A 26,522-nucleotide genomic window follows, 5' to 3' on the forward strand; every position below is an offset into this window, starting at 1 on the left:
TTGAGGGTGTTTACAGCCACAATCCATGAAGAGTGTGCAAATTGTTTTCATTTTTATTCATGCTCCCCAAGGGTAAAATGGGACATGATTCCTGTGCTGTTCACATAATATGGAGGTGAGTACCACCAAACAGAAAGTCATTGTTTAAATAGAAAAACAGGGCATTGTGGTAAAACGCAATGAAAAATATATTGTTGCTCTAATACATACTTCTTTGTGTCGTAAATTTTGTTGGTACAGGCTGCAAAGTTCATGTACTGTACCCTGATCTCACAAATATTCTACTGTTTTCCTGCAGTGTGTTTGTGCCCCAGGATGGTTTGGAGAGTTTTGTCAATATGTAGGCGATGCCTGCCTGATAAAACCAAACCGCTGTTTGAATGGAGCCACATGCATTACAACAAGTCAGCCATCATCTCCCCCACAGTACACCTGCAAATGTCCCCTCGGCTTCACAGGTGAGATATCTTTGCTTTATTATCTGTTTTTGCCCCCTTCCATCTGTCTGTCCGTTGGCAGGATATCTCAGAATACAGATCGATTTGTACAAACCCTTGTGGGAAGGTTGGTCATGGGGCAAGGAATGACTGATTGATGTTTGGGGAAAATCTGACATGAACAGGTATAGCTTGACAGTTACATGCTGTTGGCACAGCCGTGTTTTTTCGTGACATTTATAGACTTTGTTGTTATTTAAACATCCCGGATATGCAATGTGCGCACAATTCTGAGAAGATATGAGGCAGACATGCAACACAGGTAGTGACGGCAGTCATTTTCTGGATATGTTATTCCTTTCAGACAGTGACTCTGCAGTCTGATGCTCGACATTTGACACAGAGATCTCATGCTGAGAGCAATCCATAAATTATAAATGTTTCTATTCAGCCTTTTGTTGGCATTTAAAGCAGATGGCATAGAAATGGCTTAAAACCTAAACAAGTCAGGAGAAACATGATGTATTTCATCATAAATGCATGATTTCTACCATGCTAAAATAAATGTATTTATTCTGTGGTCAAAGGAAATACTGGTTTCCAATTGGCTGACAGGTGTCCATTGTGATTTTATGTCATATAAAAAGCTTTGCAAAGGAAATGTAATCTTTTCTGCTGCTTTGTCATCGTAGAACTCACTATTTCACATAGTTTTCATAAAAGAGGAGGAGGAGATCTGGCAGGTAGTGGTGGATTATATAATAATAATAACAATAATGATAAAAAACTGTATTTGTATGGCAACTTTCAAACAGGAATTGCTCAAAGTGCTTTCCAAGAAAGAAATCACATGTACCAAGTGAGTGCTTTACATAGAAAAAAACAGAATGGACATAAAAAAAAATGAATATAAAATAATATTGAGATGAGGAAGAAAATATTAAAATCTATGTAGAAATAAAGTAGAATTAGGATAAAAATCTGAAGTCTATTAGAAGAAGCTCTGAAAGAATTCTTCGTCTGGTGTCTCTTGTGATTTATGGAGCTCAACTGAACCTCAAGCATACCAAAATCTCTCATGTTACCTCGACCCAACCACCATCCAACTCCATCAAATGGTCTTTAAAGGAACACCAAACAGTGAATCCTCTAAAAATATGCTGACTCACACTACAGTTACTATTACTATTATTACCATTACCAGTAAATTCACTTGTAAAACTAACCTTGGATTAAACTGACACAAACAGGTTTTAGGCCATTTTTGACTAATAGGTGCAGAGAAGCACCAGTTGGTATGGCTAACACATTAGCTAACAAATTAGCCATATTATCTCAAGGTGAGTTTTCATGTGTCAGACAGAGCAACATTAACAAAGTGGTAAATGTAAGTTAATTATGGGTGTGGTAGCTGTAGTTTGTCCCGTTTTAAAAGCAACCTTTTACCTTTCTACTCCAGAGCACTTCCATTTCATCCTGGGCAGGTAAGCTAGGTTATCATTAGCTTAGGTTAGCTCCTGTACTTGGAGTGCCTTCTTTGTTATTCGACACTGCTTTGGTTTTGATAATGCAGGTAAGCAAGTGGGCTGAAAGTGTATTACGTTAGCAGTATCATAATGAGCTGTTCATTTTCAATGCCACAGAGTTTTCAAGCATTTATCATTGATTTTTAAAACTTTTTAAACAGACATTCTTAACAAGTTCATTTAATTTCCTGAGGCGTTTTTTGCTAATATCCATATAGCTGACATGAAGTAAACTTGGACATCTGTCCCTGAGTAGCACAGTGGGCTAATCCCTGTCACATCTGAGGACAGGGGGTCACATTTGGGTTCATTCAAAGGCCTCTGATACCGTACATTGATTGCACGTGGGTCATCAGGGCAGCATAATGAGAGTAGAGGTCACTCTTTAACTCAGTTTTAGGTTCATATTTGCAAGCATCCGCACTGATTAATGTCTCACAAGACTGAATCACAGTCAGCTCACTGGCTGCTGCTCCATAACTGACCTCTGAACTCTGACAGCCCTGAGGAGGTGGACAAGGAAAAACAGAAACTCCCCATAGGGATCAATCCATTTTTTATTATTAGTGGTATTAGCAGTTGCTGCTTTCCAGCATAAGCGACCTCAAAAAAGACTGTACCTAATGCAAACACTTTTGATTTGTCTAAATCCAAACAGAAAAGTGCCAAAAGTAGCACTGGACATAATTGAACGTCTTTAATGAATTGAAAAATGATAATGTTTTAGATAAGAAATCTGTAGTTGGCTTGTGATTTACAAAGCACTGATTTTAAGCAAAGGCCAGTTCTCTTGATGAAGTGATTTTTTTTAACCTTAAAGCTTATTTACCAGTAGCCTTGCCTACTTGACATTTCTAAGGCCTGCTGCTGACTGCATTTAATCCAAGTACTCTGGCAAACTGCTTCCTAATTAGCTGCCAGCTCGGAACATGGCCGAAAGTTGTTAAGCTATCAATGACAACGGTTCTAAAAAAAAAACATGGGAACAAGGCAGATACACTAAAGCAAAAGGGGTTGCTACAGAGTATGAGGTTTAAGGGGAACCCTTTTCATTTACTATGCCTTAAAAAGACTGAACAAACATAGAAACGGAGGTGTCATGTTTGTCCGTCATCGCTTCAAAACCTCCCTGACTGGAGACCACGCAATGGCATTTTAGTAATGACAGGTTAATTTTACAAGAACAATGCACAGCCCACATCGAAACATCAGTGCATACCTATAAATAAGCTAATACTGATGTGACTAGCAGAGACTCTATGTTAGGGTTATTAGCATAATACAATGTGTAAACATTTCTATATAGACTTTGTCACATTCTCTATTCTCAACATTATCTGCTGAAAAAACAAACACAGACTGCGTCCTTGCTGAGCATTGTATTCCTGATCAATGCCATGATGGTACAGCACAGTATTGACAGTATGGAACAACACAGATCCTTGCTGCATTGCATACTATATATGTTATACTGTAGGGGTTATGATGGTGCCGCAGAGTATTGTTCTACTCTTGTTTTATTGCTTAAACAACCAGTGAATGTGTTTTGTTTTTTTCCCTTCCCCAGTGCACTCTGGCTTTGGCCTGTAGCGTATTTCCCAATCTAGCTTTAAGTCCTGACACACTCACCTGTCAGTCAGATAAGCCCTTACATAGCACTACATGAACACGATTTTTTCCCTCTGTTCAAAGCTGAAAATCTGTTGCCACTTCAGTAATGGAAAATTGTCTCTTACGCCATGGCAGGTCTTAGTGACTGATAGAATTCATCATTTTCTGGCATCTTGGGATTTTTGCTTTGGAATTCCGAGCCATGCAGCGTAGAAAGGCCAATTTAATTTCAGGCTTTGCCCAGAAACCCCACTCTATCATAGATCATAGCTCAGGATACATTACTCAAGCCGCGGCACTCACATTTCATTTTTGAGGACTTTATTTTTCATAGAACAACAGCTGTTGTCATGTACTTTGCATGGTCTCATTCATATTAATTTCTATTTTTAATTGTAAAACACATGCAGTTAAATGCAAGTTTACAATCCACCGAACATCCAGGAGTGTGCTTAAAAGTCACAAACAATCTGTAATTCTTCACCTGAAGTGGTCTGAGAGGTGTTTGCATTTAAACCTTTATCTGGCTTTATTGGCTTTAAGGAACCTGTAGCTAAATAATGATTGTGCACAAGAGCAAGAGGTGATTTGCTAAAGTTCAATGAAAAGAACCTTCAGCTGGTATTGACGTTCAACATCAATGTTTTTTTTTTTTCAATTTGATCGTTTATAGACTTTTAAGACACTGTAGTACACACAATTCAAATCTTAAATAGCCATATTTCATATAATCCAAATTAAATAAAAAGCTCAAATACCACATAATAGATTTTATTCCCAGCCGTAAATGAGCGTGGGCGTTTCGCAGATTTTAGTAGGACAAATTTGTATAATTTGCTGCTGCACAGCATGGCATGTTTTGTATATAATGACCTGTAGCAACTACCGAGCAGATGATATCAATCATGGTGTTTGTGCTGGAGCATGAGGGTGCCACTGTCAAGAAGGGACTTTCACTACATGTCATTGCTGCGCTGTTATTGATGATAGGACATTTTAAATTAATAACCTGCACTGGAAGACACCCACCCCCAACCACAGCGGCAGAACTAGCAGCTGCTGAGGCAGCTGAGCACCAAACAAATCTCCTCTCAAGCAAGCTGCATTCCCCACCTCGTCAGCTCTCTTCAGCCGGGACAGAGCTCGTTATTAAGTGTCCATTTTCTCAACAAGAAAGTGAACTTGTCCAAGCAGGGGTATATTTTCTCTAACATCTCCCTTTGTGTTTACAGGGCTCAGCACTTGAATTCTGCAGATTGTTTTAAAAGGAAGGTCTGTGTCACATTTCTGGAAATGTGCTTATTCATTTTTTTTTGCCAAAAGTTTTATTAGGTGTAGAAAATCAATACCCCTCTCATATCTATCTGCTAAGTATGAAGCCAGCAGTGAATGAGCTTAGCTTAGCGTAAAGACTGCAAGCAGGGGGAAAAGCTATATAGACTTTGTTACGTTTTCTAATCTTGACACTTTAAAGGGGGTGTGATGGTTCAGCACACTATTGTTCCTGCCTTGTTTCATTGCTTTAGCAAATGGAATGAGGGGAAACAGCTAGCCTGGCTCTGTCCAAAGGTAAAAACAACCAACACCTGCCTGGCAATGTCACAGTGATGACACGGCTCCAGGCTGTGAGTGCTCCCAGCCTAGAAATTATCTCCCTGCGAAGCCCCAACTTGTTGTTTTTTATACTTCGGTTTTTGCACTGATTGAACAAACGGGATACATGTTAATTAGTGCACTTCGCGATTGTTGGTAGGCTGATTTCTTTGTACTTTTTGGCAAGAGACAGGGTAGCTGTTTCTCCATGCTTCCAGTCTTTATGTTAAGTTAAGTTAATTGGCTGCTGGCTTTGGAGTACAGACATGAGAATGACTTCAATTTTCTCATCTAGCTCTCGGCAAGGAAGTGAATAAGTGTATTTCCCAAAATGTTCCTTAAAGAGATGCCTGCAACAGTTAAAGCACCTTTTTCTCCTGAAGCCATAATTAGGCGACAGACATTCCTTTACTAAGATGCTGTAGGATTCAGATGGTGACCCCTGGTTGGACAAAAAAAAAAAAAAAAAAGTTTTTTTTCTTGCTTTCATACAAGAAAAGGGGCTTTTGGCAAAGTTGTATTTTAAATATGCAATATACAGGTAATGACACATGTAATATGTTATCACTCATGTGAAGAGGGTAATGTGACGTAAATGCAACTCATTTCTTTCTCTTTTCTCAGGAGCAAACTGTGAGACTGAGATTGACGAGTGTGACTCCAGCCCCTGTCAGCACAATGGCACATGCTCTGACTTGCTAGGACACTATGAATGCCAATGTCCTACAGGTATGCTGGGCTATGGCCAGAGCGAGATCTCTGTAATAACATTTTAGTGGTAGCTGTATTAGCCGTTGTAGCAGGCAGTACTGCTGAGCTTTTTAACTCTTATGCAGCAAATGTGGCCTAAGATCCTCAGCCAGGGCCCCTCTGGCCATCTCAGTGTACACTGAAAACCAAAGGTGATTAGCCCTTGCCGGCGGGGTCCCTCGACTGTGACACATCCTGCCTGAGGAGGTAAAGCTAGAGAAGTCAGCGTGATTTAATTCATCGCACGAATCATATTTCTTTACTGAGAAAAATGTTCTATTCTTGGCTCATTTTTTCATTTATTTAATAGATTCCAAATTAGGTTTTTTTTTCTTTTCCAATATGTTTACATAAAGCTATCAAATGGCTTTTTTTTTAATGTAAGTAAGTGGCTGGTTCTCTGATCATAACATGCTCCATCTTGCAGTATAGAGGCAGCAAGGCACAGCCAGGGTCACACTGTTCACAGTATCAGTTCACAGCCTGAGCCTGTGATTGACAGCTGAGAAAAATCACTAAGCTCATTGCCAGAGCTCAATAATATAACCAAATTGTGCAAATATATTAATGAGAGATTCATAATATTACATTATGAAACTGCCATTAATTTTCCTGTAATTGCTTATTGTGCCTGACGGGCTGAGCCTGAATTTACATTCACCGAACGTAAACTGATGGACCACCCGCGGGAGCTTCATGATGTTGGCAGGGTTAGTGTGTCTGGCAAATGCTGCTCTTGCCCGATTTACTGGAACATTTTACTGCACAGACAGACCAAAGACACTGTGGGCAGATCATCTTTGTAGCCAGGTGATGTTTTTCCTCACAAGAATTTGTTATATTTAGCTGCTTTTTCCCAGCGAATGTTTTGGGCTGCTTCGGGGAAATGTAACATTGATGGTTACTGTGTTTGTTCACTGTTGCTTAATTAAGCATTGAAGGACAATACCGGTGTTAATGACACGTGGGTCAGAGAGTCCGTCCGTCTCATCATTTGCTGAAGCAAGGCACATTAGTGTCACTATTTAAGGTGACATTCAGATGTGTCATTGTGTTTTCATCAGCTGATGAATTATGTCAGCCCTTGAAGTGTCTATGTGCATCTCACTATAGGTTAAAAAATTCTGAATGATAGCCTGAAGTGTGCATCCATCCATTTCCTATAAAGCTCATCCTGTTCAGAGTTGTGGGGGCGCTGGAGACTCACTGCCAGCATGCACTGGATGAGACGTGGGGCAAACCCTGGACAGGTTGCTCGTCGGTCTCAGGGCTAACACACAGACAGAAAAACAAAGTCATACCTACAGGGAATTTAGAGTTTCCAGTTCACTTAGCTGGCATGTCTTTGAACTGAGGGAGAAAACTGGAGGAAGCCTTTGCAGACACAAGGAGAACTTGCAAACTCTTTCAAAGGCCAGCGGGCTTGAACCAAGGACTTTCTAATAATAATTAACAATGTAAGAATAGCACAGAAACCTTATGTCAAAAATGCTGGTAATGAAAAAGCTGAGATTACAGCTTTGACTTTAAATCTTTTAAGCTCATTTCTACTTCGTTAACAAATAGGAATTTATCAGGTAGGGAAAAGCATTTCAGAATGATGGATCTCTTTATGTCAGCTGTGTTGGTGATGATAATGGTGATCCTTATGTTCATTGTTTGATCAGCGATTTAAAGGAGAAAAAAAAAAAAGAGGCAGATGTCAGTATTTTAACGCTCATTTTCAAACACACTGCATCTGATGGGACTGCTTTTTGAGTCAGCGTCTATGTGGAAATCTTGCCGGGACGTTAGAGGAATGAGGGGGTGGGCTGATGGCTATGTCACTGGGGTTATCGAGAGGGAGCCTCCCGTCACATATGTCAAGTTGAATTAGACCCATGACACCCCAGCAGGCTCAACAGTGATCACGGCCGCCCCCGTTACACCTGCTCAGAGCACCGATCAGGACAAACATGCATGTTTCACAGATTTACCAAGGATGACTGTATTTGCCCTCCGATTATTAAATCAACTGTCAGCCTAAATTGCATATTTTAGACCAATGCTAAAAAACCTCTCAGATGTGGAGGACTATTATACAGCGAGTACCGTGTTGTTTGACCACTGACACTGATATTTGCTGTATCTCCTATCTTAAACACGAGAAAGATATCCATCGTTTGCACACAAGCTGGTGCCTTTTCTTTTCAGCCAGAGCCATCAGTTGCTCTTTCAGCTGCCTCTGAAGCTGCCTTTGCAGCCTGCCATAATCCCTGATCATGAATCCCTAACTCCCTGAGTAAACTGGTACTAGATGTGGCCACAGATCCATGGTAACGAAATTCCACAGGGCGTACCCTGGCTTTCCAGTCTTGCTACTAAATCTCATCTGTTATCTCAGTAAACCTAAGCCTCTTCCGCTCATATGCGTCATCTGCTTCATCTTCCCATGGTGAAGTGACTCCTACAATCTAAGAAAATGGTCTGTTGAGTGCTGGACCACAGTACAAAGCAAAGTCTTGAGACATGGGTGGAATTATAAGTTGACTGCTTTCTTCCTGCAAGCCCTACCTGCCACTGCATGTATTATATTGTACCGACTCAATAATACATGTTTCCTCAACAACAGTCTATGTGTAAAGCTGAGTTAGTGCACAGTTCTCACTTTCCTGAAGCTTAGAGCATCAATTCATTTGAGCTCATGGTCTATCAATCTATTGGTTATGCCAAATGTATCATCTCTGGGAAGAAATCAGATATTATTTCCAAACATATTAGGTTTCTCCTTTTGGGATGAGTGTCTGCTGTGATACTAAGCAACCATTTTTTGTTGTCCACATATCTGATGATAGTTACAGATGAGTATTAAAATTAAAAGAGCACAAAGGGATTAGATGAAAAAACAGGGGAACAAGAAGAAGCACGTTATGAAACTTGGCATATTCAAACTTAAAAATGAAACTGAGGCTTTGGGTAAATACAGAGTCCTACACCTCATACAAACCTTAACCGTATTAAATCTTTTCTATCAGGTTTTCTGGGAAAGAATTGTGAAGTTGACATAGACGCTTGCACTCTACCCAACAACACATGTCCGCCAGAAACTCAGTGTTTGGATCTCTCAGATGGCCTTAAGTATACCTGCCGTGTACTCTGCCCACAAAACCTTCAAGTGAGTAACAACAATTTAAAAGAGGGTTTGTCCTCATCTGCTGCTCTCTATCCCTCTTAAGTCTGATACATGTTTAAAGAGCTTCTTCTGTTTGTGTCTCTTCAGGCTATTTCTATGCATTCTCTCTGTCACAACCTTAACCTTAACAAGCAAATGAACGAGGAAGTTTTCTGTATTTTTCCACACACTGTTTCGTCTTTTTTCAACACAGAACTCACATAGAGCTCACCAGAACAAACACTGATATCTAATGAAGCTGATGGTACATTATGAATGCGTTTCCACATGAGCAGGGTGACACTTTGACATAAGAACCTGCAAAAGTCTATTCTGGGTTAAAACACTGTAACTTTCCTGTGTTAAGTAAGAATGTAGGAATATTCACAGTTATTTACAGTAACCGGGTAAAGATCTGCAAACTGTCACCACAAACTGACTTATAACATTGAAGACTTAAGTGAGAAACTATCAAATATTAATTCAGTATCTTATTCATAAAATGTGGGATAATCCTTTGTTATACACAGGGATAAAAATAAGCATAAGTCCCACAGGAAGATTGACAGCAAATGCGATAATCCATAAACACAGCAATCAGCTGGTGCTGAAGCTCTGGAGTATGTTGGTTTAACCGAGACGAAAGCTGTATTAAATTCTTGACTAATGAGGGAATTTGCTGCATTCTTGTGACTTTTATTGATACATTTGAAACATAAAAGAACCAATAAATGTCATTAAATAACAGATCCTGGCTCATTACCCAACTCTACACACAAAAACACCTGGTTAGTGACTTTATAGTTGAAGTGTATTCACGGTATTCACACGCTGTCTGCTGCATATTTAAAGTCATTGAAGCACATTTTATGTCCTTTATTTAGTTTAAATGTGCTAACACATCTTGCAGATTTTCAGGCAGTCATGTTGCGAGAAGACAAAGCTGGAACTGTGTGATTGTTTGTCAGGGTTTTGCTCTTGGCATGCACAATGAGAGCATATTTAAAGCACTGAAAAGGCCGCAGCCACCTGACACAGATGAGTGCCGCTGAAGATTTGCCTGAATGTCTGCGTTTTTGAATGCACAGCTTTCTTTGCACGTAGGTGAATCCATCCTCTGCATTTAAAAAAGCAAGCAAACCTGACCAGAGGATCTACTTCAGATGACAGATGGAGATGATCACTCACTGTGGAGAAAGGCTTGTGTTGGCCGCCTGACAGAAATGCCATGATGTCTGCATTATACACCGTTCCACAAGCCAGCGCTTCCCTTGCCCCTTTGTTTCCCCTCTACTATATACACACATGTACCAGCTAGCAGGCGTATCTGTTTTATTACACAGAACACTTGGGAGGTTTAGCCCGCAATGACCATTGATCCTGTCTTGTAAGACATGATGTAGATGCTACATGGAATACTGAGTGAACCCAGTCTAAAGCATGAATCAGTATTCATGAGTGTGTCATGTGGCTGTAATGAAGCTCATTCTCAGGCAGCCAGGAGCAAGAGATGATAAGGGGTTGAATTGTAAAATGATGGTTATATTTCGGACCAGAAAGGGCTCAGTCCGGTCTAACATATTATAATACAAGATGAAACGATTTCATTTTTACACATGAAGCGGCGCGACTCTTATCTCATGACATATGTATCTAACAGCTCTCACTTCTATCCGCAGCCATGTGCCAATGGAGGACGGTGTGTGCTGAATGATGCCAGTAGCTACACCTGCATCTGCAAACCTGGTTGGTCTGGTCAGAACTGCCGTATAAATGTCAATGATTGTGTTCGACATTGGTGTCAGAATGGAGCAACTTGTGTGGATGAGATTGATGGTTACAGGTGAGTGTTCAAATCTTGATTGTCTCCGGGCCATTCAGGCTCCAGAATGTCAATGATTGTAAAAGCCGTGACATTTGCTGTTCTCTTCCTTCAGGGTTGAAGGAATTCCTCTTACTCTATACAGTATTAAGAAATTCTCTTTGATCTGTCGTTAGCTGCCTTTGTCCCAGAGGATACACAGGCATCTACTGTGAAGAGGACATTGATTACTGTGTTGGCCATCTCTGCTCTGAACATGGTGTTTGCCTAGACCAGCAGCACAACTTCACCTGCCGTTGCATGCTTGGATTTGAAGGGTTGCTCTGTGAACTGGAAACAAATGAGTGCAACAGCTTCCCTTGTGCAAGTGGAGCTACCTGTGTGGACCTAATCAGTGATTATCGCTGCTACTGTCCCCCGGGATTTGAGGGTATGAGACCATCTGATGCGAATGTGAGCCTATTTACAGCCATTAGTATAGCCAGCCACAGGAACACTGGGTTTTAGAGCAGGATTTAGTGCCTAAATGTTTAGATACTGGAGAAATATGCAGCATTCTCTTGGAAAGTGCAGGATTATTGAGCATTAGGTGCAGTTTTCATACTGAAATTTGTTATGTGTCAGTGGTCTGGGAAAATATGCAGGTTGAGTTACATATGATGGACTTAGCTGGAAAATTGGAATCACTATATGTAGAAATGATTGAAATTCAGACATACGAACAGAAAAAATGCTAATGCTAATGCTCTTTGATAATATTGGGAACGTGATCTCCTTGTGTAAATCATTATGCATTATGCATTAACCAGATTTATAGTGACATAAAAATTGGGTCCGTTTCATTGCAAAAATGAATGTAGTAAAAAAGATAATTTGCTTGTATTACTGAATAATTATTTAGAACTTAACCACAGGCAAAAGCTTGTAGCTTGGAGGTATGCATTCATTTAACACTGTTAATGAAAGCACCAGTTTTTATGATATTCACATAACATCTGTGCCATGTTTACTGGATTAAGGCTAAATTGACTCAGTTAAACTTGCTTATGTTTGAACTTGCAGAAAAAATATTGTAAAAATGTCCTCTTTATATTATTTAACCATGCCAAAATCCAAATAAACCAGTTAAGTTTGTGGTTAGATGATGTACATTCAAAGCAGTCTGTCTGTTTCTCAGACATTTGACATAATGTGGACTATTAACATTACAAACCTTGGCCATGTGTGATGAAAATGTCTAAATTGAAGAGTGCAGAAATGTGTAAGCAGTTGAATTCATTAATATCGGCATAATGATGTGGCTCAGTATCACAGAGTGTGTAGTATAAAGCGTGTCCTGTACAGTACACTTAGACTGGAGGTACAGTCAGCGGCTACCTTAATTATGTGAGTATCTTACAGTACATGATTAACAGAGCATTTGCCAGTGTGAGGGGTCATGATGGCAAAAGTACAATTAGCTTTGGTGAAGACAGCAGTGCAGATAGAGGAGCAGTGCCTGAGGATGTCAGGCTGTTAGCTCTCTATGAGCTCTCCAGCTCATAGAGAACTCAGAGGTCTAAAATACCGCCAGAGGCCAGACACAGTGGAGCTTTAAATTTGTCAGTAAAATCTTAAATCAATCCTGTATCTAACTCTTGCCTAGAGGATACTAAAATTGAGGTTACACTATTTGTGCATATATACAAGCTGCAACACGCTGAACACATAATCATTCAATCACATTTTGAGCCAGTAGAGATTGAGGTAATCAGCTGCCTCATGAAATAAAATCCTGTCTTCAATAAACCAGGTGCTGCTCATTGTTTAGAAAATAAACAGGAATTTGTGCTGCATCTGCTCTGAATATTGTTGTGGTTAGAAACACTATTCCTGTATTAGAGCGGTAATTATTAAATGTCCACAGTGACGGTAAAATGTATTGGTTAAAGCATATTTTAAACTGTGTTCCATGTGACATTAAACAGAGTTGATTTGTTTCTCTCGCTTTATCCCGCAGGAAGGACCTGCTCTGAGAATGTAAATGATTGCTGGTCGCAGCCTTGTCTAAATGGAGGCTCGTGTATGGATCTGATAAATGACTATATTTGTCATTGTCCTCTTGGTAAGTACCAAGTACTTGCTACGTGTTTACAAAAATATCATGCTATTCATTTTCTGTATACTGTGCCTTGGGAATCTGCAAACTTGTTTGTTTATTTGGATCATTTTTCAGTTTTTGTTCAAGATGTGCATCCAAAGATAGCAAAGTCTGGAATTATCAGTTACCCCAGTCTTTTGAAAGTTTGCATGCAGGCTAGAAACCAGTGGAAATAAGCACTTAAAAGGTTCCACACAAGCTAATAGAAGTAATAAATCTCTATTATGGGTTACAGTTAGAAAAAAATAATTAGTTTTTTCCTTTTATGTGTTAGAGTCCAGGTTAAAATCGACATCTGTCGACTTTTAAGTTTTCTTCGCATATCGACATGAGTCCCCTAATTAGACTGAGGTTCACTTTTCAGCACCTCCGCTGTGACGCCGTGTTTTATACCTTTCTATATGCCAAACATTTTATAAGACATGTTCCAGAAAGCATCCATAATCAGTCCATAATAGAGGGTGGTGCTGCATTCCTCAGTGTGCTGCTGATTTTACGACGCCCTAATAAAATACTTAATCACTACTTGATTGCACGAGTCAGACTGCTGCAGCCAGCCCACTTGGCATTACAAGTCCAATGTCACATTCGACGGTAAACAGCCACAATCCACAGAACAGGATTACAGACAAATATTTGAAAAATAAAATCTACAAAGCATAGGTGTTGACAGGACACAAAAAAACATTCTGGCTGTGTCTGTTTTGGTAAATTATTTTCTTAATATATTCCACAAAGGCAGAAGAGCTGCACGGGTCATGCTGGATGTTTTGTTTTTGTGTTCCTCTGAAAGTCAACCCTCGTGCTTAGGGTGGTTAAATTTGATGTAATGACACAATATCAGCACTGTTTTGTTGTCATTGTACATCTTATTTTAGTTCTCTGTGCATGTCCCTCAGCGAAATAGGCCTCTACTTTGCTGCACGATAAATCGACACAAATGTAGGTGAAGTCATTTAAACATGCACTGCACTGACACACAGTACAGAGCTGCATGTTACATGGTGTATTTTTATGACATTACAGATGCAGCAAATGCATCACTGTAAATAATCTGCTCTCATTGTTTTTCTGCCTTTTGCTCAAATTAGATTTAGGCCAAAACAGAACACCAATGTGTCTGTTAAGCTTCCATTACTGTTTTGATTCCATTGACAGATTTATGGACAGGTGTTTTTGATCACTTTATCTTTTTCAGAAATTCAATTAGATAAATGGCCTGTTAGGTTCGCCTGCTTCTCCCTACAAAAGCATACAGAGAATCAGAAAAGACTATCACTATTTTCCAAGCCTGTGCTCAGACCCATTTCTGCCACCATTTCCTGTTTTTAGCTACAGTACAGTACTGCACTTTTGTCATTGTAGCCTTTTTTTTATTATTATTATTACAATGAAACGATGCAAGAAGTACACCGGAAAGCTCTCCTGTATACCAGCCAAGTCTGGACAGTCCTCCAATGTTTAATCTGCATCTGGATCTGCATCAAAACACACATCATGATTGGCAATCATGTTAATTAGCTGATGGCAGCCATGGTTTTTTGGAGAATTCCCAAATCCTGTCATGACTGAGTCACACTCATGACCATGAAGTACTATTTAAATTCATAATGATGCTGTCATGCCACCATTTCTTTCTAGGTGACTTACAATGTGCATGTCTAAATCTAATCTAAATTTGGGTACTGCCGAAGACATTCAGCAAGTTTGACTTTTTATTCGAGCGTACAGCTACAAGAAGTTTCGAACCAACACCAGGAAAATGGTTTGGTGTCACATTATGATGTGACTTTTTCAGCTGCTCATCCAAATAATCTTTGTACCAAATTTAGTAGAGACAGGTCACATGTAGAAGGAATGGTCAGGCAAACATTTAATCCAGGAAAGATTAGACAGGTGGAGTGAAAACCAATCACTCTTTCCTCAATGTACCTGACTTTACGCCAAATTTCATTGAATTCTGTGTTGTATTTACCCGACTAACACACACATCCCAACAAAGAAAGCCCAAAACCTTTTGCTGCAGATGCAGGTTTCATAATCGTATATAACCGTTACTCGTTTTATTTATTTATTCAGTGATTTCTATCCAAGAACATGATTTTCAGTTTTTCAGCTCAGTGAAGCAATCAGAACATTGTTGATGAGAGGTGATTAAATTTGCTGATGAACACAGTTCTCTGAGCCAAGGAATAGTTATGATCCATGGTTGTTATCATTAACCACTGAACATGAGTACGTGAGGACTTCAGTGTATTCCACAATGCGTCACAGTATGTCTTATTAATGGTGTGCATTTTGAGATAAAATGAAAAACAGTTTGATTTTGTGCCTTTCTTTCTGCGGCAGAGTTGGGCTGAGCCACTGGTAGTTGTCAGAAGAGGGAGTCCCATTTGGAGATGGTGACACTGTAAATGTGACATTCCTTCATGCAACATTAACCTCAGAGTGAATTGCACGCACAATTGGTTATTAAACACTTCTGAAACACTCTGTTGGAGGCAATAGCTGTCCATTAACTAGTCAAGGCAATACATAATATGACGAGAAAAGGGTAGTTGGAAGGTCATCAAACATCTAGATAGATGTGCAGATGTAAAGTACGCAGCTTTGAAAACAGGTTACAATGTAAAGAAAGTGCAGTCTGCTTACAACAGGAGCAATATAATCTTATATGACTGCTGTCCTGTGTGCGTACTGAAGTCTTGATAAAAGGCATTAGGAAGTGATGTTAGAAATATTTCACTCCTTTGCCAGAGAGTGAGACCTACTTTGCAGACAGCGACTGCACACAGATTAAAGTGACGGGGTTTATGGGTAAATTCCTCCTGTTTAGAGGCTTCTGGTTTAAAGAGGTTTTTGGTTAGCTTGAGTTTGAATTTGGAACATTTTGCACTTAACAGACCAAATATTCCACTAGACTCCATAAAGCCTTTGTGACAGTAATAATTAAATGTAAAAGATCTTCATGTTTTTCCCTATAACTCCGATTCCCAAAAAATTAGGACGCCGTGTGAAACATCAATAAAAACAGAATGAAATCATTTCCAAACAAACTAACCTGAGCCCATGTCGTAAAATCCTTTTTTTACAATCGTGTTCACAAAGTGGTGAACCTCGTTCCATCCTCGCTTGTGAACGACTGAGTCTTTCCAGGATGCCCCTTTCATACCCAGTCATGATACTATCACCTGTTACCAATGAACCTGTTTACCTGTGGAATGATCCAAACAGGTGTTTTTGGAGGGTTCCACAACTTTCACAGTCTTTAGTTGCTCCTGTCCAAACTTGTTTGAAACGTGTTGCTGGTATCAAATTCAGAATAAGCATTTATGCAAAAATCGACGAAGATGATGAGGCAAAACATGAAGTATATTGTCTTTGTGCTGTTTTCCATTGATTATATGTCAAAAAGGTTTAGCTTTTTGGACTTTTTTTGGAAGCAGCGTTTTCCATGACTGTATAGGCACAGGTTGGACAGTGTGATGTCAGCGAAAAACACAGTAATCTATTTCAGGACTCTCCCTTTAAGTCATCTTTATTTGTGCAAACACGTAATGAGTATCAGTCACCATCTGTCTGTGCTTTATTTACAACAATAGATATTGACATGGGTATCTATCAGTGACATGCAGACATGCATTTGGTGGGGCAGATAAATGTGATATGGATCAGTTTGGTGTGGTGGGTCTCTGTCAATTATTCACTCAATTAGCATACTGCATAGCAGGTAGATTGCAAGGGAAGAATCAATACCCCCATTAATCCGCTAAAGAAAAGGTGTCTTTGCCCAATAAAACATACATAAATAAGTGTTGCAGAATGTTTGTTACTGTTTTATGAATTCAGTCCTCGTTTTTTTATTTTCCAGGGTTTAGCTGCATTTCCGTTCTACATTCACTCCCTTCTCATTTTTCATTACAGGGTTCAAGGGGAAAGATTGCTCCGTGGACATTGACCTCTGCTCATTTGGGATATGTAGCAAACACACATTAATATGTGCTGAGACCAAGGGTGGACAGAATGTCTCATGCATATGTGAAAGAGGTGAGCAAGCCTTGAACAGGTGTTATATTTGTCATGTGGGTGTGTTAATAGGTGAAAAATGAGCACATGGTGAGACTGAGAACATTTTCTGTTGCTTACTGACCAAGTTCTCTCTACGAAAAGGAGTGTGTTGCTGTATCGTAAATACTGCAGCTTCAGCTAATGTTAAGCTGTCTGTAGATCAAGAAGCGTGTCCACTTTTTTGTTTCATCAGATCAAGACTGCACGATGAGTCCTTCTCATGTGTCCCAAAACTGGTGCAGAAAGTTTTCACATCTTGTCCAAGGAGGGTTGAATCAAGGGCAGCTGGACTGGGCTGTAGAAACTTGAAAACATTTCTCCTCTCCTCCAGGGGGCTTTTCAGGTTTCTACAAACAAGTTCAGTTGCCCTTGATTCAACCCTCCTTGGATAACCATGACCTGGATGTCTGAGGATCTTCACAGGTGTTTTTACACCTTCGTAATCATCTGATAACCATATGCTTATGCTCATTTTCACAGATTAAATTGAAAATTCCTTCAAAAAAACAGAATTTTGTGTGTGTGTCAGTCAAGTCCCTCTGATCCCCTCCATGAGGATGACAGTTTTATCACAGCCGGAGCTGCCAGCAGTGACAGGGATAACACTGGAGCAAGTAGAAGAGGCTTGACCTATTAGATACTCTGAAGCTTGCCAGGGGTAACCAGACTTCAGAGTCTTGAAAGTCGAGGATATATAGCAAGTGACAGAGTGCCAGTATAGCACTGTGTGCACACGCACAGGAAATCGTGCAGCTTATTCCTGGATACAGTTAACAGTATTTGAAATAAAAACATTTTTCCTGCCAAGCCAATCATAATTCAGTCGACAGGAGTCCACACCAGCTTCGCTATCTCTTTTCAAATGAATGGCTATTACATAGGAGTTCATGTAACCCAATCAATAACCGTAACTCCATTACTCCTGTTGCACTTATGCTCGGCAGATGTCAAAGTGAAGGATTGTGAGTGATTTCTTATGTAAATGAAAGCAACCTGCGGCGAGCTGCTCTACCCAGATCGCTTCTCAAGGGCAAACTGCGAGATGCTGCCTTGTCTTAATGTTTCAGGTTTGCGATCTCGGCTTCCAAAAAAAATGTTATTCATACCCTCCTGCACTTCACTGTGTACCCCACGCTGCCAACCTTTTGACCTAATGTTTAGCACACACACCAGATCGTAGCCTTGATCTGAGAATGTTGGATGAGCTGAAAATGGTGGATTTTGCAGGCATGATTTCTGCGTGTTTCATATTTATCAAGTGTGGTGAAAAAATGGGAAACACAGTCCTGGCTTGATATGAAGGTTGCTGAGGAAGATCTTCGCAGATACTTTTAGTGATTTAAGTCTCTTGAAGATCAGATTTCACTGGGCAATAATTGTTTTTACAGCCAATAAACAGTTTCCGACAGCAGCATTGCTTGTTTTACATTAGCATCAATTTCGAAGGAACAACTTTGCAGAGCAAGACTTATTTTTGCCAAAAAATTACGTGAGCTCTAAAAGCTGTTGTTTAAAAGCCCCTCTTGGCATGAGGCAGTTTTTGTTAAACAGTAGGTTTTCGCAATGCAGCACTTGTTTTTGTTTGGTTGTTGCTCTTGTTTCTGTGTAACGCTACAGTATTATTTTGGAGGAAAACTGCTTATTCTGACTGTTCTTTTTATACTCATTTTTGCACATCCCTAGCTGTGAAGTGCATCTCCAGATGCATCCATTGTGATCCGTTTAGTCCTGACTGTGTGAAACATTTACATTGTACACAGTGATAGAACAAATGCTCTTTGGTAGATAAGTGTCAAGTTGACCCACAAACAGCCTGTGTAGCACCAGCGATAATGTGCCTTAAACACTGACATGTTTCGTCTCTTTAATGGCCTGTGTGCGCGTGTGCATGTGTGTGTACGCATGGTGTGTGTGCATTTACACATGTGCACTGATGCATGGTATTTGTTTCATGTGGTTCCCTTTGTGTATAGATTGACTTTGATCTTAAAAATCACTGGATTTGGCTTGTTTAATGTAATAAATCAGAAGGGCAATGACTGGCTCTTATTAAACATGATTAAATGATCCAGTGAACTGAGTCTGCATGTGCCCAGCAAGCTCTTTGAATCAATACAGGCTTTGAAAACCAGCTTTTGTTTGTGATAACAAAGTCATGCTGATCCTAATTGGCTGAGGAATGAAACTGGGCAAAAGAATTCCAATAACAGTGTTTTTTTTTACATATATGCTGCAGGGTTTGGAGGGTCATTCTGTGAAGTAAATCTCAACGAATGTGAGTCAAAGCCATGCCAGAATGGTGGTAGCTGTGTGGACGGCATTGACCTGTATCAGTGTTTCTGCTCAGAGGGTAAGTTGCAATGCAATTAGATCCCCCAGTAGTAGAGATGATACGATTATGTGGCTAATTCAGACCTTTGTTGATTTTTAAGCGTGCAGCCGACCAGTTTCAGCGCTGGAGTTATGACTGTGGCTCAAATGAAAAAGACATTTCCAGGCTAGACTGGAAACTTTTTCCCCAATGAATTAAAGAGGGGAAAAAAGGACAGTTGTTTGTTTGGAATCATTTGATCTTTTGGAATCAAAAAGGAATATCTTTCCTCTCGAATCTAGTGAGCGACAATGGACTATGTTTCTAATCATTTCAATGAAATTTTTTCTTAAACCAAATTTATCAACTCAGCAGGTCATTTAGCTGATTAGCACACTTTGAGCCAAAGAGCAGAACTAATCAGAGTCAGTGACTCAGTTTCTCATGTTTCCTGGCTGACAGCAAAATAAAGCTTAACAAATATTTGCTTTAAATTTCTCCAATCACCCAAAATCACTCCATCAAAAATTGTCACTCGCATCAGTGCAGGAAGAAGGAATGAATCTCAGCTATTTTTCCAATAATTTCTTGGTCCAGTTGACATCTTACCTGTGAGACGTACCTCTGATTAAACCTTGATTGCTGGTGAAGCCTGTTATGCATTTTTAATGAAGTCAGGATAATTGTCAAATTTTATGACATGGAGAGAGGTGGAAATTGGTTCCATGGTCAGTTTGAGAAATGATGAGAATTTGACCTGCACCGATGGTGCTGATAGCCAAGCATTAGTCATGGGCCTCCTGTAGCTGCAGTGTGTGACAGTGCTAATGATAGTCATTTTGTAGCGTGACCATGCGGTGGAATATATTTATGGGGGACTAAAATGTCAGAAATTGGCGGCACTCACTTTTATTTTGTGACTTTAACCTTTTATTCTCAAAATATCAAATGTGCTGATTTAACTCTCCATGCAAAAAATGTTAATCCAGCATTCACACACAATATGACAAACTCTAATTTATCCCTTCACTTTCAGACTGTGATGCAGTTCGCTCTCTGTATTATGTGTGTGTTTGCTTGTGACAAGTTTGCGGTGAAAAGTCATGTGAAATTTCACAACAGTAATAAATTGCTTTTTGGTGCAACTTGAGAGTAATTAGTATCTTTTCAACTCTGGTATTTTACTGACATTCACGAGCCATCTCTGATGAGATTTTTCTTTCTCTCTTCTTACCAGGGTTTGGGGGGTTGAACTGTGAAATCAACTATGATGAATGTGTCCATGGATACTGCGCCAATAATTCCACATGTATTGACCTGGTTGCAGACTATGAGTGCATCTGTCCTTCGGGCTTTGCTGGTGAGTTATCTGTGTCATCATTTTCATAGTTTAGGTTTTAATGAAAATAGTGCAGATTGATGACTCTTCAGCAGTGATAACCATCGGAGTGCTCCCACTGTCTAATCTAAGAGCTCATTCACCAATCTCAGACAGACTGCAGCTGATGGACTATAAAGATATCTTTGTTTCTCCTCCTGCACCAACTGAATATAGAACAATGTAGAATTTAAGATAATTTATTGTTTAAAAAATCTAAAGAGGGTGCTGTCTATCTTTCATTGAAGCCAGCACAGGAACATTTACAGTAATACTGATTCAAGCTGACAAAATGCTAAGATGTACATTACTAGCACAGAGTTTTGTACATATTTGTACTGTAACGCTATAAGCAGGCAGAAAAATAGTTTAAAACAATTTTGTGCCTGTGGCTTTGGCTGTGAGAAGAAACTGAAATCCACTTAAAGTACAAAGATATGGCAGTTACGCTAAAGTATCACCCCTACTGACTCCATTACTGAACACACACTTACCTCACATCATGCTGGTTCATCACGTTAATGGTTGTCACTCTCTGCGGTCGCACGCATTTGTGTGAGATGTGTCATTATGTTGGTGATGGTTTTTTTTTGTTGTTGTTGGTGTTTATCTTTATTGCGCTCAATTAGCAATCTTTATTTACCTTTCAGGTAGGAATTGCACCGTGCCTGTCTCTCCATGTGCATCAGATGTGGAGTTCTGCAAAAATGGAGCAACCTGCACTCACAACTTAGCAGAGGAAATACTCTGTATTTGCCCTCCAGGTATTAAACAGGCTCATTTATACAGTAGAGTTGTTCATAGATTTGTTCAGCTCGCTCTTTGTTTTGATATATGGATCAAACTTGCTGTTTGATCTTTAATCATTTCTTCAGTAATTTCATGTAAAAATATAAACATGTGATAAAGTGCTCAGTACATAATAACACTAAGCAATATAATCGTTATAACCACAGTGTGTCATGTGCTCTTCTTGCCTTATTCTACATCAATCCCTCTTTTTTAAATTCAGCCCTTTATTCACATGAAAACATATTAGTGTTGTTGATTACTGTGGTATCACTAAAACAGCTTTCACCTCTAAGTGAATGCCATTAGAAAGCACATGTACAAATCCATAAATTGGTTACAATTGGTGAAAAAAAGCCACACACTCCACAGTTTTTTTTCCCTTCTGTGGGTTGTATACTGTTGCAGAAATCCCTCCTTGGTTTTAGTGCTTGAGGCTCTAGCTGGATAGAATATGTAAATCAGCAGTGAGGAAAAATACTGGCGATGACGGCATTACGTGAAATCACAATCTACGGTGTGTGCCAGACGTGGGAAGGCAGGAGGATACTGTACACAGCACAGCACATCAATCACTTCTTTGATCCCACCTCTTACAGGATTCCATGGCAATGACTGCTCCTCATCTGTGAACCAATGTGTGTCAAATCCTTGCGACCCTGAAGGGACGCTCCACTGTGAAGAGTTGGCAAATACTTATAGATGTGTGTGTCAACATGGGTACACCGGGCTGCACTGCAAAACACCTATAAACCACTGTGTTGATGGTCTGTGTCAGCATGGCTCAGTGTGTGTGGATCTATCAGGGGGGTTCAAGTGTGATTGTTTACCAGGTAGGTTTCACCATCCAGCAGGGGCTTGTTTCAAATGGAGGCAGTTCCTCGAATGAAGCATGCACATAGCAGACACACTCCCGGTTTGATGCTTTCCCTTGTTCAGCTTCCTTCTCTGTGGGAGTCTAATCTCTTTGGCCTTAAGCAACAACACGCAACAGCCTTATGAAATGTGCAAGTCAGGGCTCAGTTCATCAGGTTGTGAGCTGACTTCAAAGCAGTGATGATGCTTGGAATGCCTGTTTGCCCACTTAGGACCCAAAAGTCTCCTGTTGCTGTTTTATCAAAGGAAAAGTTTGCAATCAGTGGAATGTACCGCCATTAGACAACGTTTTGCTCAGAGTGTGGCAGATACCACCTAATATTTCTGAGGTAATATTGTGTCAGTTAAAAAAAAAAAAGTAAATTAACTTTAATTTTATTGCATTTCATTGCAGTAATTCACTCTCAATTTTATGAATCAGCTGGCATCACACCTCAGTACTTTTTTTGTCATTAATTAATGAGATGTAATTGGACATATTGTGCATTAGACAGAAATTGAAGACAGGAAGAACATCAAGTGCTCAAACCGTTATTATTTGGCTCTGTAATTATAATTCTTAAGGACTAATCATATGATCATTACTGGAGATCTTTACTCTGCAGTGTTCGTATAAACAGCCAGCAGTCATATCTCCTCTGAAATGGAGACATCCCACCGAACATCTTCTCTGTCTCCAGGTTTAACAGGCCAGTTTTGTGAGATAAACATTGATGACTGTGAAGAAAAGCCGTGTGGAGTCCTGAGCATTTGTAAAGATGCTCTCAGTGGCTACAGTTGCTTCTGTGCACCTGGATTTATCGGTGAGTGAGTATTCTTTGTGAGTTAAAGTGTCATTTTATTCACAGAAGCACTGTGTCAACATGTTGTGCACCTTTCATACTTTCTTAGGAAATAGGTGCGAGATTGAAGTGAATGAATGTCTCAGCCTGCCTTGTCAAAATGGAGGCTCCTGCATTGATGAACTCAACTCGTTCAGCTGCCAGTGTCCTCTTGGAACCACAGGTATTTTATACATGACTGTGTTATACACAGTGCAGTTATATGTGCCTTTTTTGGGGTATCAACTTTGCATTCAAGTGCTCATTGTTGATAAAATAGACATGATGCATAAACAAACACTTCAGGTCTTTGTTATGGTTATGAGACACAGCTTAGACTCAAGCCATCATGGAGCTGGTGCAGACAGCTGTGTAGATTAAAATGAGAGCGTATCTGTTGTTTGACACGTACGAGTAGGAAAAACGGTTCTGCTAAAGCTTGTCAGTAAAATACCAATCAGAGGGTAAGCTAGCATTGCCATGGAGACAAGGCTATGCCGAGGTAGTGATTATTATTATTATACCATAATATAGCTGTTATGTATAGCCAATAAAATAATATTAGTTCCGCTTCTGCAGTTATTTTGGTGAAAGAAATGCAGAAGTAGTGTAATCAGCAACACATTACTCCATACAAACAGTAATATTATAGAAGAACTTACAGTGTCATATAACTTACATATAACTCTTAAAGACTGGTAATGAGTGAGCCTTGAATTAATTAGAAATCCTTTATTTTTATAATGTTATTACATGTTATGAAACCAATTGTTCTTCATCTAGAAATTGCACATTTGGTTACCATAACAACAGTAGTCATTAAAACAGCCCCAATGCATCAAAAGAAAACTTTTTCTTATGAATTTCTAATTTGGTACTGAAGCTTCTCGAAGAGATGTAATTTCAACATAATGTAGACGAGATGTAATTTAACATGTATGGGTGCACTTTGAAGTATGCTTTTCTAAAAATTATAATTATTGATTGTTATTATTAAGATAAAAAGACAAAACTATCACAGTTTGTGTCAATGCAGTACATGGAACAAGTCTGTCCAGCCAAGTGTTGATCACTTTCTATTTCCATGCCTTTCTAAATACTGTACATGAAATATGGTAATGTCATGTCATGTATGATAATGTCACATAGCATGACAAACAGAACATCTTGCTAATGCTACAGTGTAAAGTTGAATCTGTCAAAATGTACCTGTTAATACACTCATTAAACAGCATGAATGGTTGACTGTGATCAGAGGGGCTTAAGTCATAACTCTTATTGCACTTTTCCCTAAATTGCAGGTGCTATTATAGATATATTGCAGGAATGGAAAGGTGTCCTATGCCCCGGCTGTCAGTCTGCACGTTTTTAGGATTTACGGCAACAAACAATTTTTGATTACATTCCATCATTCCCCTCAGTCTTGATGCCTCTCAATAATAGAAACCTTTTATTGAGGTACGGTTCCAGAGAGCCACAGAAATCCCATCAGGACTATATTTTTTATGTGAAGAGGGACACGGCTCTCTGCTCATGCCGTGTGGCAGGTGATGTGCTTAATCGTGCAGGTATCTTAGCTTAAACACACAGTTTGTGCGTCTGTTGTAAACACTCTGGTCAAAATCACAAATACTTCCATGGATGATACAGTTGGTGTTAGAGAAACAACATTTTTGAGCCTAGCACCTGAACAAAATAGAAAATACATGGACTCTATAGTAAAAACAGTATGTTTTAAGATGTTAGTGAATATGCATTGTTGTATGCAATATTGTCACTGCCATGACTCCACATCACAATCCACATTCACGGGTGCCCGTAATCCTCTGGGTTAGCCAACACTTGTTGCTCAAACATCATACAGAAAGCAACCATGGAAGTGTAAATACACACATCATGCAACTTATTGTACTCTTTCTCACAACCAAATGTGAACTGTCTGCAATCAAGTGCTCAAAGTTTACACTTCATGAGAAAAATCAATAATATTGTCCATGAGTTTGCATTTGGAGATTTGTGTATCATAGAAAAGTGGACTGTTGGCTTTGGTGGAGGTCTGTGTTCTACGAGCCCTTCTAGATTATACTGTTCAGATAGATTTTTCCAGTGCTTATCCTTTCCTCAACAAAACTAGCACTCAAAAGCATCGTTACCAGACCACTCCAGCCTGCGGTATTCATTGCACCCTATAATATGTGAGTGTTGGACAGAAGAATGAAATTATAGCCGTTTTAGTTTTGCTTGACTCAAGTTGTTTTACCAGAATTGAGGTTAAATTGTAATATTTCTCTTTTGGGCAATGCCTGAATCAAGGGCATGGAGTCTTTAAAATCCAAAGGGTTTATTCCAGTGGGAGCAGAAATATGTTCAGCAAGCTTCACGGCGTTACTGAATTAACTGGCCTGATGGTGATACCAGCATAAAGGTCAAGAGTCAACCACTGGGGACCAATATCCAGAACAAATTTTATGGAAATCTAGAGATTTTTTTTTTATATATTTTGTGTACAAAGTTGACTATTTGTCCTCCAGAAAACGTAGATGGGTTTATCCCCCAGGGAGCATTAATTTGACCAGTAAATTTCACGGCCAGATGTTTGAACTGGAGGAAATCCATGGAGCTGTAATCATCCTCTTGTAACCATGAACGTCCAGACCACATTTCATGGTAATCTGACAATAACTCTGAAATGAATGCTAATGGGGCAAAACAATCATATAATAAGATGTAATTTCTGAATGCAGTTGGTTTATACCAGGAATCCAATTATGAGGTTAATTCTGAGAATAGACAGAGATGAATAATGATGTGTGTACAGAAAGTACGAAAGCGAGCAAACTTGCTGTAACGTCTGCCAGTAATAAGTGGATTCATACAGATTTTTGCATTTCTCCAAAGTCTTTCTGAGCGATCGAAATGTTTTTGGCTGAACTGAGCATCAGTATTGACAGCATCTGGTAGAGAAACTCAGTGCGTCAACACTTAACTCGTGCTAACCTTCAGTCCACATGACTGTTATAAGAGCAGCACAAACAGTACACTGCGCTGCTGTAATTCAAAGACCTCTACCGATTTTAGAATTTCACACTATAACAGCCTCCTCCAAGGCTCGCAGAGACTGTAAAGGTGTAAAATAGTGCTGCAGAAAAGTCATCTCGAGGCTTACTTACTGTGTGCAGCTGATCTGCTTTCTATTGTCAGAGAAAAGGAGAAACACCAAGAGAATAATCTATATTCTATAGTACATGA

The 26,522-nt window shown here is 39.5% G+C and overlaps 1 protein-coding gene across 1 annotated transcript in view; it reads left to right on the forward strand.

Annotated features, from left to right (window-relative positions):
* Nucleotides 1-26,522, forward strand: part of eys (eyes shut homolog) — a 141,041-nt gene that overhangs the window by 11,691 nt on the left and 102,828 nt on the right. The window contains exons 6-18 of the mRNA XM_076742472.1: nt 299-458; nt 5,792-5,896; nt 8,932-9,071; nt 10,748-10,911; nt 11,067-11,320; nt 12,890-12,994; nt 16,955-17,077; nt 19,335-19,448; nt 20,647-20,769; nt 21,438-21,551; nt 22,176-22,409; nt 23,133-23,255; nt 23,344-23,457. Coding sequence (XP_076598587.1) covers nt 299-458; nt 5,792-5,896; nt 8,932-9,071; nt 10,748-10,911; nt 11,067-11,320; nt 12,890-12,994; nt 16,955-17,077; nt 19,335-19,448; nt 20,647-20,769; nt 21,438-21,551; nt 22,176-22,409; nt 23,133-23,255; nt 23,344-23,457 — 1,873 coding nt within the window. The remainder of the gene's footprint in view (nt 1-298; nt 459-5,791; nt 5,897-8,931; nt 9,072-10,747; nt 10,912-11,066; nt 11,321-12,889; nt 12,995-16,954; nt 17,078-19,334; nt 19,449-20,646; nt 20,770-21,437; nt 21,552-22,175; nt 22,410-23,132; nt 23,256-23,343; nt 23,458-26,522) is intronic.

The sequence above is a fragment of the Chaetodon auriga genome, chromosome 11 (assembly GCF_051107435.1).
Source record: "Chaetodon auriga isolate fChaAug3 chromosome 11, fChaAug3.hap1, whole genome shotgun sequence".
In the NCBI taxonomy this organism is placed as follows: Eukaryota; Metazoa; Chordata; class Actinopteri; order Chaetodontiformes; family Chaetodontidae; genus Chaetodon; species Chaetodon auriga.